This window comes from Cavia porcellus, unplaced genomic scaffold, assembly GCF_034190915.1.
Source record: "Cavia porcellus strain 051 isolate PalLab524CR breed Dunkin Hartley unplaced genomic scaffold, mCavPor4.1 scaffold_5, whole genome shotgun sequence".
Lineage (NCBI taxonomy): Eukaryota > Metazoa > Chordata > Mammalia > Rodentia > Caviidae > Cavia > Cavia porcellus.
Genome location: NW_026947488.1, coordinates 37,629,451 through 37,643,890, shown reverse-complemented (window position 1 = coordinate 37,643,890; position 14,440 = coordinate 37,629,451). Strand labels below are relative to the sequence as shown.

The 14,440-nt window shown below is 44.6% G+C and overlaps 1 protein-coding gene across 14 annotated transcripts in view; it reads right to left on the bottom strand.

The window, feature by feature from the left end:
* Kif16b (kinesin family member 16B) overlaps positions 1-14,440 on the bottom strand; it is a 398,969-nt gene that overhangs the window by 359,982 nt on the left and 24,547 nt on the right. For 12 of the 14 annotated variants that reach the window (XR_010047480.1, XM_063248657.1, XM_063248658.1 and 9 more), the window contains exons 2-3: positions 7,734-7,803; positions 5,774-5,887 (exon numbers count right to left, since the gene is read on the bottom strand). Coding sequence is in view for 11 of the 14 variants with exons in the window: in XM_063248657.1 (XP_063104727.1) it covers positions 5,774-5,887; positions 7,734-7,803 (184 nt within the window). In the remaining 3 variants the exon portion in view is untranslated. Of the gene's footprint in view, positions 1-5,773; positions 5,888-7,733; positions 7,804-14,440 lie in introns of those variants that run through there. The other 2 variants (XM_063248660.1, XM_063248659.1) reach the window with 1 other exon arrangement.

Below are 14,440 nucleotides of genomic sequence, written 5' to 3'. Positions count from 1 at the left end.
TGCCTGGACCATGCCCACATCAAGTTCCCATTCCAAGGGCCCGCAATGCACGCAGGCGGGCCTCCTCCGGCTCCAGGTGGTGTGTGAGAAGGAACCATGCCGGAGTGGCTGAGCTCTCATGATGGAGTCCCGACACTTTCTCCCATTTTGGTATTTACCCAGGATGGATGGCATGGGGCGGGAGCGAGGGAGAGGGATGGAGAGCATGCTGTGTGGAGCCAGGGGTTACACTTGCAACCGCCTGAGTCATGTCAGAAGCACAAAATAATTGCAACTTTGAGAATAAAAGAGGATGAAACACAAATAATTCAGGAAGACAATTGATATAAATGAAACAAGTCAATACAAGAGGTCATCCTTGCTACACCTAGCTGGGAAGAGACAACCATAGTCCTGTTATCTCCTGTCCTCTAAGCCCAGCACACAACGGGGCACATAGAGCTCTCTGCTTCAAAAAGTTGGAACACCAGCAACCCACGAGATGTTAAAGACATCTCAACAGTCACGCTCAGGGAGGCATTAAGAAGTGACAGAGGGGTCCCAGTGCTGTTGCTCTGAGAGTGGAGTCACACTGCAAAATCAGGAGGCCAGCTAGATCCACCAGAAAATCACCATCAACTGTGACTGTCACACTGGCCCCACAGGAAAATCACTGGCCCACAGGAAAAGTCTGAGGAGTCCCAGCTGCCAGGCCAGTAACCCGGCCCAGAATCTGAAGCATGTGAACCCAGGAAGCAGTATTTTTCAACCTTCCAAGTGGTTTCAAAGTTCTGCAGAACTGAAAAACCTGGCCATCTCAGTGCTACATTAAAAAAAAAAAAAAAAAAAATTCCTGCTAATAACAGAGCTGTCATCCAAGGATGCGAGAAGAATGCAACCAAAAGGACTTCGGTTTTCTTCACCACCATCTTGCTTGGACTTTATTTCCTCATTCTCATTAGTAAAAGATTTACAGACTGCTGTTTCAAGTGAGTCACTTCCACAAATGGCCAAAGCCACTCATTCTGGGTTAATGTTTACTCATTTCGGCTTAGGCGCTCTTATTTTCTAATCTTATTCTCACATTCTGATGATTTAGTTCACGACTATAATAGCAGCTCATGTTTACTGGACACTTGCCAAGCCCCTTCACGTGTGATGGATTAACCCTCATGAAAATACTGCCGGGTTGGTAGCACTGCTAGGCTTTCAGATGAAGCTGAAATGGTAGCGGAGAGAGATGGGCATTTTTCCAAGGAGTGGCAGTGCTGACGGGCTCCAAAGGCCTTATTACACGTCCTCATCCCATAGCCACGAAGCCCCAGTCCTAACTCAAAGGCCTCCTCCCCACATGTCTATTACAAAGCAAAAGTCAGAATCACAGGGAGACACAGGACTCCAGCCCCCCGGCTTACAGCTCATTTTTCACCACTGTGTGGAATACGGGTAAAAACTCTCCGAGTAAACAAAAAGCAAGTCAGGTATCATTTTTACACTTTCACTGATTAGAAAAAACAGCCTTCCAGAAACTTCTCAGAGAATAAAAGATCTGGAGTTAAAACCAAGTCATAGAGAATATTTTTATTTAAACAAAACCCAAAGGTTTCCACAATGAAATTCTTCACTGATATAAAAAATTCACACTCATCATTTCATTACTAATTCAGCAGAAAGCAACCCAGGAGCTCTTCTGACTGACTCAAACACTGGGGAGAGAGAGTGGAAGTCATGACTTCAGGATGATACAGGGGGAGAAACTCTCTACCTACTGTATGTCCAGTATGAGTTTGTGTTCTTTAAAACTAAAGAATGAATTTTAGAAACAATGGAGGTTAAGAATGGGCTATATTTATTGAGAGAAAGAAAGCTGCTGTCTGAGAGACCCATAGAAGGAGTCCCAAGCAGGTTGCCAAAGACTCTGACTTTTCTAGGAACTTTTATGGAGTAAAATCATGAGGTTAGATGGATCCAAGGTGGGGAAAATGGGAACTGGCAAGGTGGGCATAAGGCGGGAACAGAACTGTGGTCAACAATCAGATTAATGGCTCAGGTAAAACTGATTACATTAGGAGCAAATGGGGGAGCAAGCCAAGTAGTGAGCGGGCAGGCTGAACAAAGCAAAAGTGAACAGCAGTGACTCTTCTGTAGTGGGTGGGAGGCTGAGTCCCGGCTTCCTCAGGGTGACAGACAACTATTTGGACTATCAATCCTTGGGATGTGGTTGTATTTGCTTTGCCTTTTATCTTGAGATCTGGCTCACAGCAGAAGGTGTTTGTCTCTTCCAAACTTCTGCACTGACTCCTTTTGTCTATATTTTTAACTAAATCAGCTGCCTGTAACAAGAACAGTCAAAAAACTTCGTGTCTGGACACCTAGAAAACAGGCCTGGCCTACCCTCAGCTTCAGGTATCCATCCATAGTCAGCATGGGACCAGAATGGTAACAGGCACAGGTGACTCCATCCTGCTTCCCCAAGGTCTTATTCATTATCTGCCACCAAGGAGAGGACAGTCCTAAGAGACCTGCAATTCCACTGGCATTGAATACCTGTCAAAATCCCTCATCCGGCCTGCTTAGCCAAGTCACCTCGCTGCCTGTGAAAGCACAGAGCAGACCTCATAGCTGCTTCCAGAGTAGGACACACAGGCAGGGGCCTCTCCAGAGGGGACCCACCCAGGAGAAGGGCTGCTGAGGCAAAGGCCCTCCCATCCCCCTTGGAACTGGAAATTGCAGGTTTCAAGTTTCTCCAGGGTTGAATGAAGAAACAGGTTTGGTGAGATCAAAGCCTCCCTTTAGAGTTTTGAAGAACTATTGAGAAAATTAGACCTTATTAAATGATCTTTAATTTACATAACTGAATTTAAATTGCCCACTGATTTTCTTTAATTTTAAAATAATGGTAATCTTACCTACTATTTTTTTTAACATCAAGGGAAAGTGTATTTGAACTATATGAATAGCAATGATACATTTTCTGAACATTTATATTCAACTGTTTGGTTTTTTTGTTTCACTTTTTAAAAAAAGAACCCTAGCCAGAGTGTTTCCCTGATAAACTACAGGGGACACAACCTGTCCACTGCCCACTTTTTGTGCCTGCAAACGCAGCAGGACAGTTTTAGTCAATAGTCACACTGAAGCCCCTTTTTGTAGCAATAGATACTAAAATTCAGTGTGAAGGACGAACTCTTAAAGTATTGTCAAGACAGGTATTTCCCCGTGTCACACTGGCTTATTAACTAGTGGTTCCACAGGATTTGTCTAAGGGACACCGCTCAAGGCTATTTTGAGATCTGCAACTTGACACAGCCACTTCAGGTCACTCTCTGGAGCAAAGGGCGTGGGGCACCAAGAGGAGCCCTGCACCCCAGCACAGCATGTATGTCACCCTCATCAGGGAAGGCTTCTCACCATCTAGAATGATGTATAAACTCTGAGCATTTATTATTAACTTCCAAATGAACTAAACTTATCCCTGCTCCCCTGATCTTGACTCCTGGTAGAGCCTAGGAAATGTCACCTGTTTTCCACAAATTAGTCACCATCTGTAAACAGGTCACCAGATGAGCAAACAATTCCGGGGCCAGGTCCTGCCATCACAACACTCTACTGCTGCTTCCTTGGGCTTCCCACTGTACAACCCGCAGTCCCCAAAAGACCTCAGTTTAGGTTCAGGGTGGGGGGCAGTCCTCCAAATTGATGTTAGTTAAAAAAAGAAGCCCTCTGAGGCTGTTCATTTATCCTGCTTGAAGACATTCTGGAGATCATTACACCAAACTGGTTTCCCCTTCACAAATTCCCTCTTATCTGCCACTTAATTCTTCTTTCTACATTAAAAGCCAAATGTAGATCTAAATATCTATAGTATTCAATTCCTTACCAGATTCCTACTTACTAACCCAGTGATGATGAACCATTTAGAGCTTTCAAGGATAACAAAAGGCCAGCGGTGGCACATGTGTCATAAATTTGCCATTAATCCATTCACCTTGACTCCAAAGTCATCCCTTGGCCATCATTTGGCCAACAGGCCACCCTCTTCATCTATCATCTAGAACGCCCCATTTCTCTCCCAAGTCCTTATTTGTCCAGTTGCTCCCCAACCATCCTAGACTTCATATATAGAGTCTGCACTCTGCTACTATTAAAACTTGATCAGGCCATGTGCGTCATTGCACAACTCATTCCCAGGTACCTAAAGCAGGGGGATCACAAGTTCAAAGCCAGGCTGGGCAACTTAGCAAGACTGTCTGAAAATTTAACAATAATTAAATAAAAAGGGCTGGGAATACAGCTTAATACCAGAACCGCCTGGGGTTTAAGCCCTAACACCGTGCAAAAAGGGAAAAAAAAAAAAAAAGAGTTGACCAGTTACATGAACTTGAGCAAGTTATTTAAGCTTCTTTAGTCCCTTGGAAAAAGAAAAATGGAGTTTAAATTCACCCCACTGTCTACTATGAGAATTAAATAAGGCAGCACAAACGAACATGAAGCAGAGTGCCTGACGCTAAAATCCAGGCAATGATAGCTCATTTTTCTGAAGGGTGCCTCCTCCCTGTATGACTCCTGTGCCCAATGCTGTTGTCCCTTTGACTCTTCCCTGATGTCTGGGTCAGCCTCTGAACAGAGCCACTCCAGTCCTCCAAAAATCACATTTACACTAAGAAAGCCAGCCTCTTCCATCAACCGCCTCTAAACAAAACGCACTTCTCAAATCTGTTAGGATGCAAACAAATCATTGGGCTCCTAAAAAACAGTCCTTAAAGCAGTCTGCTTTAAAAGAGAGATAGACAGACAGACAGAAAAACAGAAAGAGAGAAAAAGAGAAGGCAGGGCCGGGGCTATAGCTCAGGGGCATTGCACCTGCCTGACAATCACAAGGTCATGAGTTTGATTCTCAGTACCAAAAATAAAAAATAAAAAAGATTCTGATTCAACAAATGTGAACAGGTCCCTAGACTCCATAATTCTGCTACACAGTCACATTTCAAGCTACCAGGAACCAGAACCTTTTTCATGCTCTACTTTTCAAGAAGCCACTGCCTGGGTCACACCCCAGGTGAGCAGGATAACAGCTCCCACCCATTTTAGCACGAGGAGCTCGGAGGCAGTGTGTCCAGAAAAACTGTGACAGGCCTAGAGGAGGCTGCGTTCTTCCTCCTATGCCAGTGTTGCTCTCTCTGCATGCACACCCAACTTATCCTCGCCCAGGGAAACACACCTGTCCTCTGAAATGGCACCATCACTGTCCAACAGGATAGTCTCTAAGGATACCTGTGTCTGCTCTCATCTGCTCACTCCACGAGTTTCTTGGACAGACTCCAGCATCATTCTACATTTCAGAAAGGCTGCAGATGAAACATTCTTCTGGACTCCCTTCCACACCAGCACATGAAATATGACCTGGCTTTGAAATTTACTTCCTAAGCTCGGTACTACAGCAGGACTCTAGGCCAAGTGACTTATTTGCTGTCATGACACGTATTTGCACAATGCCTCCTCTAAATGCTTAGAGCTCCTTCAAAATAGTAGCCATGTCCAAATTCTGAAACCAAGTAAAAGTTATGTTCACCATATTCAAAGGTGAAAATAAAAAATAATTCTTTGAGAACTGCATACTTCTTAGCCTTAAATAAATGGTCTTCTACAGTAACCGAAAAAGTTAAGTTTAAAAGGGCTAATTTTATATAAATTCTATTCAGAAAAAGAAATTAGCAAGTTGTCTGAATGTGTTTTAAAGCAGGCATGTTTTCCTGGTGTGAAAAATAAAACAAAGATTAGGAATATATCATACCATTTCTTGTGAAATATAATCTGGACTCTTTGTATCAGCAGAATAAAAAGAAAAGTCATAGGTGAAGGTCTTGGTGCGTTCTCTTCCTGAGTCCCCAGTCCCTCCTTCTGGTATCTAGAAAGAGAGGAAGATCATAATGATAAGAATGACAAGAGAACGATAATATAAACGCTACTTTTTTTATAAGTGACTCACACTAGAGAAAGATGTATCCCTGAAACATACAAAATAATCATCATTTACAACATGTTTTCATATTTATACCCTAAGAAGTTCCTGCCAGTCTAAAAAATAAACAAATGTATAAAATTTAAATGCAACTTAAAACTCCCCCTACCTTACTAATCCAAACTGTGCTACAACCCAGGACTACTATTCTTGCCTTTCCTTTTATGATTCATGTATTACCAACCCAGCACTCTAAGCAGACACTTTTCCTATCTCCAGTGATTTTACTGTGCGCTCCACTGAAATCACCAGGACAGGGCTTTGCACAACTCCAGGACGCTATTCACACAGACTGTGATGGGGCTGGGATCCCCCAGAGCCATGCCACTTACCGGCCCCTGTGGAAACCTCAGGTCAGATGTCTCCGCAGGAAGCTTCCCTAGTGCACTATATCCAGGGGTAATTTCCCCCATCTGAGATGAGAAAGTCTCCTAGGACACATCATACTCTGAGTTTATTACAGATATTCTTATGTCTTGTCTACCATGCTGTTTGCTTCAAATGAACGCAAAAATCATATTTAAAAATCTCTAGAACCTCAAAATCTCACATAGTTCCTTGGACATAGCAAAATAGTTTCCATGAGCACCATATTTTTCAACATAATTTATATATTGTAAAGAGACAATTGGTAAAAGATTAACAATACATAAAACATTTTTAAAAATCTGAGCATCTATTCCAGTCACTCAAACATCAGAGGAGGAAATGCTTATAAAACACAAAAACTAACCGAGTAATCAAGGCAAACGAATGCCACAATGTGCAAAGGAAGTGCATACAAGGCAAAGAAAAGGGAACCAGCAGCAGAGAATGGACAGAGGGTGACTGAGGGAAAGCTGAGAGGGTACAGGAGCCCAGGGGAGGAAGACAGCATGGCTGCAGAGCCAGCTTGCAGGGACTGCAGTAAACGAGAAACCAGCAGATGCCTCGAGTCGAGGGACATCACAATGCAGATGGGGCCACCGCATCATCGAGAGCACCATGCACCAGGAAGCTGGGGGCTTCCCCAGCATCCACTGCCGGACACCAAGTTCTGCTGCTCTGAGAGTGGATTCCGTGTGTCCCGGCCCTTAGGCCTGACTTAGAAGCAATCCACTCCTCAGTGATCGTGAGGTTGGCCTGTACTTGGCCATGGAGCAGCAGGCTCAGAAACCGAAACCCATGAGGACAAAGATCAATGCAGAAGGCACCTCAGCTCCAAAGCACCCGCTTTCCTTATTAACTTTACACCCCGCTTGCCTCCAAGTGAAAAGCACTCATGGCCACTAAGAAATGTGCTGACCAAAGAAACAAATAGGATATTTTAAGAGCAAAATGAAGAATTTGCCATTTTAGGAAACCGTAGTTATCTATTTTTTTCCAAAAAATAATGCATGTTTTTATTATTTTGTTTTTTTGAGCTTTCATTTTCTGAGTTCTGAATAATGTAGTATTGGCTCTTCAACTGCAGGCTGACTCTACCTCAAGCACCCAGGATGAAAATGCCCGTGTCCAGCTGGCCTACTCAGGAACACAGAGCAGGGTGACTCTGTGGGTCTGTCTTCCAGATCAAAGAAACCAGTGATGGAGAGGAACCAGTTTCTGCTGCAGGACTGAGCCCTGGTCAAAAGCAAGCCAAGCTGGCTCACTTAACTGAGGACAGAGGGGTACATAAACAGCAAGAAGCCACCCCACCCGGAGAGCCACAGGGGGGCACATGTTGCTGCAGGAGGCCCAGGTCACCACTTGCCTTTAAGTTTGTGATTGTTGTCTTGCTTTTCTCCATTTGAATAATGAACTTGGCCTCCAAGTCCTTTTCCCTGCAATGTAAATGATACAATATTGGTTAGGAGAGAAGAAACTATAAAATTTTATTTCATTTACTTTTTACATTTGAGGCTTTTGTTACAAAAAAGCATCTAAAGAGTAATCCTAACAGCATTCCCTTCAAATCCTTACTAAGTACCCAGCTTACAAAGTCTGACTTTGGATTTCCGGTCTACACAACAGTGTAAAAGCAGTGTCACTCGGTAGGAACCATACTTTGGGTTCCAGTTCTTTCCCAGGTTAGGGGTACATCTGATCCACACCTTGCCTGTAATGTTGAGCAGCAGCAGCAACCACAGCCCCTGCTGACAAGGGTGAACTAGCCACAGGACTCCAAAATATCTTGTGTCACTCAGCTCTGATGAGCCATAGGCAGGGTGCATTCAACACATTTTCAACTGTGGACATTTTCCACTTTGGGACATAATCCACTGTGAGTCAAGGAGTACCAGTATATAAAATGCTACCACTTAATCAGAAAAATAACAACCTAAGCGTTTTTTAAAAGGAGAAACAAGAAAATAGAGTAGAAGAGGCGGTAATAGAAACCAAATTTCTTCATATGACTTAATCTGTAAATCATTTTCAGAGAGATGAAAATAATGTAAGCAGAAATAATAATATTATAAAATGATCTGACACTCAAATGTAAATTGAAGCAAATGAAGCAAACTGCACATCATAAAGCAGAGAACTATCTCAGTTATGACTATCCGGAGTCTGACTATGCAGTGTTGTGACATTTATCCTCAAGTTTTAGTAACTGCCTTTGGTGTTTGTTCTGTGACTTTTTGTGTATATTAAGGGATAATACACAATTATGTTGGCATCACTGAAAGAAGTCCTGCAAATTGAAAGAGACAATACATAAAATTAACATATTTAAATAAAAATTAATAATCCTAACTCTGAACAGGAAATAGTAGCTGAACTTTACCTAAACTGAAAAACAAGAAAAACTCACAGGTTTTCCCTATACCAAAAATCTGAAACCCAAATGGCCAAAATTCAAGTCTCTGAGCATCAGCATTAAGTCATGAGCTGAAAGTCAAATTAAAAAATGCAGGCACATTAAAAATAGTGTAATACCTTCAGGCTCTCGCCATGGTATTTAGGAAACAAATTAATTTCATAGTTAACTTTTTTTTTCCATCACTAAAATAATCCAGTGTGTATATGCAAATATACCAAAGCCAAAACAAAAATCTGAACTCCGAGACATTTCTGATCCGAAGCTTTTCAGGTAAGGAGTGTTCAAGCTGTGTCCATAGAGACAACCATGCGCTGGACACACCCCACTGTCCTGGGCTATGGCCAGGCTGCATATTAAACTCAGAATACAGTTAATGTGTACAAGTAACAAAACTTCCTCTCAGTGACAGCCTGCTACCCCCAGGACTCGATGACACACAGACTGTCCCTTCTGCGTTGCTGGCTCTCCTGTGCTCTCATCAATCTCTAGCCCTATGGAAACAGCTGCCATGCTGCAAGGATCGCTAGGAGACCCCTGTGCTGGGGACTAAGGTCTGCTCCACACCACTGAGAGCGCGGAGATGCGCGCTGCCAGCTGAGTCAAAGGGTCACTATAGCTGCTGCCACCCAACTACAGCCTTGAGGGGCCCAGAGACCAGGTCCATAGAAACTATGAGATTACCAATGCTGCTAGAAGTTTTGGGATAATGTATAACACAGAGAGAAAACTAATATGCAAATCATGCCAAAAGGCTTGAGGTGCCAAATGAATAAACTGCCACTGGCAGTTGAGAAATTTGAGCAAAGGATTCAAAATTGCAACAAGAACACAAACGACATGAAGAAGTATGTAAACTCTTAATTAAAAACTAGGATCTCAATGGTCCAGGTGGAAGACCCAAGAAACAGTCTTAATGAAAACTTGAAAATAATGGGTAAGTAAAAAGAACCAACCACACACACCACAGTTCCTAAGTAATTGCTTATTTCAGGGCTGTTTCTATTTTAGGGATATACCAGCAAAAGATGAAGAAGGTCTGACAATTAAAACACCATTCATTCTTTTGCTACCGTGGGTGATTTGATGGCACTAGGGCAGTAATGGGGAACCTTTTAGAGATGAGTGTCCAAACTGCAACCCAACATCCACTTATTTAACACAAAGTGCCAACACTGCCATTAAACCTGAATGCTTGGCTGCAAGGACAATGCTGGCATGACCTGGCTCTCTGGGATGAACTGGCTTGCACACCAGGCTCATCACTATGGCCCTAGGCAATGCCATTGTGGGCTGCTACCCTGACCTCCACAGACAGCCATGCCTAATGGGTGTCCTACTTGGAGTCCCACCACCACCACACAGGACTCCCGTCCCTGTCCCACCTCGAACCAGAAGAACCCAGGAGATACTTATAGAAAAGCCAATGGAATCTCCCAGCTGGCTGAAACACTGACCCTTTGCTGTATGCATTCCTCACAGACTGGGGGATGGGAGTCCAAACATCAAAATATGACAGGATAAAGAAGGCTCTAGTATCTCTTTTCTCCATGCCCTGTTGACCAATCCTGCTCAGCTCCTACACTCCACTGGAGACTCTGGCCTCTTTCTGCTTATGGTCTTTCTTCGCTCCCAAGGCCTTTAAGTGCTAAGGTGGCTTCAAGGTCTGTATGACACCCACAAAACAGCTTTACTCCCATCCCCCTAAGCACCTACTGACTGTGGCCACATCTCCCTACCCCACAGATACAGGTCAGATCACAGGTTCCTCTCACTTTTGGCCTTTTTGCCTGAGGTTCTGCCCCTTCCATCCACACTCCATCCTCTGCTGTGAAGACAGGGACTTCCTGAAGCTCCCCAGCTTTAAATCCCTTCAGCAATATCGTGAAGCTACAGGATAAAGTCCAGTCTCGGTGGCATGCAAAATTCTTCCTAACCTGACCCTGTGATCTGACACTAACTCATATTGTCATTCCAGCACTGCATCCTATCCAGCCAGTTCCCAGTCCCCCTCCCAATCAAGCCTCTAGCTCAGCCTATACTCCCTCTGGAGAGCACCCACCGCCCCACCACCTGGTTAGACAGCACTGCTGCTTGCCTTGCTATAGGACCATGAACCTAAGAGAAAGGATGCTGTCCGTCTGCTTTAACATCCTCCGCCTGGGCACAGTGCCCACAGTTCTGCCATGCTTCAGCTACTTGCTTGCCTGTGCTGGACAAGCTGTCTGAATTATTAATGAGCCAGCCTCCCAGCAATGCCCATCATCCACCAACACTGAACTCCTACTGACCCAACACTCTTGGTTCTCGCCTCCCCCATGCAAGACCCATTTCCCACAGGCCACCTCCCCCCCCTCCTCCTAAAGGGCTTTCAGAAATGACATTCCTGCCCCTTCTCAATGAATCCCACTCATAGGGGCTTGGCCCCTGCTACGTTGGTTCTCTGATCAGTCCAGAGAGCCCAGAGAAGCAATAATCTTGCTCCATACCTACAGTGTCCGTCACACATGGGCAGCGCTGTCCAGTGCTATGCCTTTTCATCCTCAGCCAAGCCGTACAATGCAAGGCACTGAGCGCTCTCTGGCCTCAGGTCAATATCCTTTGACATTTAAGAAACATGGGAAATAAATCTTGACATTTTTCTTATATTCAGGAAAATAAATAATCCTAAAATATTATTTGAACATTGATTTGATAATAGAGCAAAAATGAACTATGTCTCTCCCCAGCCACTCTAGTAAATTGGGTTTCTCAACTGAGAAGTCAATTATGGTTCTGTCATATAAATAATTAACTTATTTGAAAGGTCTGGAAACTACATCATAAGATGTCACAAATGAGCCAGCTGAAGTATACTGAGTTATAGATCAATATCAGAGGGTTAGGGAAGGAAAAGACTTAAAATATCCAATCAGAGAAGGAGATAAACTATGTCAGTTTTCAAGTCATGTGAGCAGGAAAATACTTACTGGGAAAAAGAAAAGCCTTTGTTCAGGACGCTATATTCCACGAGCCAGTTCCAAATATGTTTTTTAAATGTTTTAAATTATTCATCAAGTCGATTTCATCCGTTCAGCTAATGGTGTTTGGTTATTCCATAATACATGGAACACTGGAAAGGGTAGAGATCCCCTTCTCCAACTTAACCATAAATGAGGCAGGAGATTCGGGCTGATGCAACTGAGTTGGTGGAATGTGTCAAAGGTCATAAAAACCAGGGGACATGCACAGAACACAGGACCCAAGATGATTCCATTGCTCCTGCCACACAGAACCAACCAAAACCTAATATTCTCAATTCCTCATTTGAATCTGACATTGACCTGCTCTTTCCAGGTACAGTGTACCTCTTTTCCACCTCCGTACATTTTTGCGCCTTTTCTGTGTGTCTTGTCCTGTTCTTTGTTCAGGACACTATATCCCACCAGCCAGTAACAGTTCTACAGAAGAGCACACTGGTGCTTCTCCACCCTGAACTCTGAAGCCAGCCTCCTTCTCCTCCTCCTAGCACCTTAAAAATTGCATAATATGAGCCAGTATTTAACTGCCTTCATCTCAATGGCAGGATACATAATAGCAACAATAAAATTTTTCAAACTAGTTTTATTTTTCTAACATAAAGAACACACATTCTCCATTATATTATGGAAAGAAGGCCAAGCAACACTGTCAGTGAGAGAAATAGTAAAGCAGCAAAAGAGCACGCTGAAGATGATCAAGTCTGCGGTTCCATAAATACAGGATGCCAGAAGAATATGTGTGCCTGCATTTCCAGATACATAAGAGCTGCTCAGAAAGAGAACACAGGAAGCTGCCTGCAGTGGCTGCTCTGGAGAGGGCGGCAGCAGGGCCCTGGGGAAGAGAAGATGAAGTTACCCATCTTGCTACTGGAAATATTTTAGCGAGATTTAATATTACTTTCATAATTAAAATAAACTTAGCTAATTAAAAGACAAAGTCTCCTCCTTTGAGACAGTGGATGGCTGCTCCTGCTTTAGACCATGGAGAAGTCAGGGTCCTGGCCTCATGCATCCTCACCTTCCCTGTCTGCATCGCTGCCCTGACGCTGCCTCTCCCTTCCCACACCTCTGCCTTTCCACCAGACAAAACAGTGCCCAAGACACAAAGGCATGCGTGATTCTTCTGAGGTGGGCTGGGGGGAGATTCCTGACCTCTTACGCTCAACAAATTACTGTTTCTCACCTCTACCAAAAGACTCTTTTCTTCTTTATTAGGGTTCCAGATAAAATACATGGTGCCCAATTAAATTGAAACTTAAATCACCAGCAAAGAACCTCTTAGCGTAACTCCATCCTACCCACTGCATGAGGCACACTCACACTGCATCTCTGCTTGCTGACTCGGACCACACAGCCCCCCAGCGCTTTGCCTCCCAGTGTGGGCAGAGCCTCACCCTGGGAACCCAGCACACTTCATACCCATCTCCCACATCAGGAACCATGGCCTCCTATACAGCCCGATTCTAACTGATCCCAACACTTGACAAGAGGCTACTGCAAGAATAGGCTGCTGGCTCTCTCCACTGCTCTCCATGAAATCCAAAACCCTTCAACTCAATTTTGGGGGCAAAAAACCCAGGCAGAGAGTCCTGAAGAGGAATCCCATTGTACTTTCCCCAGCACCACCTCAATTTCATTCTGGCTCCTCAGCACTCAGCCAGGCCAGTGGCACTGTGACCAACACCCTGACGCCAACCTGGGGGGGGGGGGATCAAGAAACTGGCACCACCTCCTCTCCACTCCTGGGTGGCTGCCACACTGGAGGCGCCAAGGACCACACGTGCTGTCATAATCCTGTGGGTATCACAAGCCATGTTCTAGGTGAAATCCTCAGCTGACCCAGGCCACAGAGACAGGGGCTGTTAAGGTGAGCCGTTATCATTGTCCCCAGCCCCGGGATGGTGTCACAGACCTAAGTAAGACAAGAGGCAAAGAGCCAGCTGGTCCAGATTACAGGCTGGGATCCCAGAAAAGCAGCCCCAGTGAAGAGTTCGGCCTGCACAGTATTCATTTCCGTGTGCCCTGGGGTCAGCACAGGGAAGGGAGGGACAAGAGGCTGCAAAACTGAACCACGCACAGCCCAGGCGGCCAAGCCTCTATAGCCCTTCAAGGCACTGGCAGGGACCAGTGGCTGCCTGGGAATAGGCATCAGGCAGCTGTGCCATCCCTGGGGACATGACAGCAAGAGGCCAGGGAGGGTAGCATCCAGCTACCCTCTTCAGACCGCTGGGAAACAGGGCACACCTGGCAGCGTTCACCATCCTTACTGCCCTGCCAGGGGCTCCAAGCAAGGAAGAGGATGCCTTCTTTTCAGTTTCTAGAAAGAATAATTGTCTCAATATGCCTCAAGCTATGCAGTTGCCACCAAAGAGGTTCATTTGCAGGCTAGAAAAAAATCCTTCCTTGCCTGGGGCTCCTTAGAGAAAGTCATGTATTTGTCCATCCCACAGATGGTTAGGGATGCCTTCCCAGACCAGAGAATGGCCTCGGTGCAGGGGGAAGGTGGCCACCAGCACAAAGGCCCAGCTATCACAGCCTCCATGTTTCAGTGAGAGAAAAAGTAATTACTATTACTATCTAAGGGAAAATGCTGTATCAATTTTTATAATGGTAAGGACTATAAATAAAATAGGTGTCTTG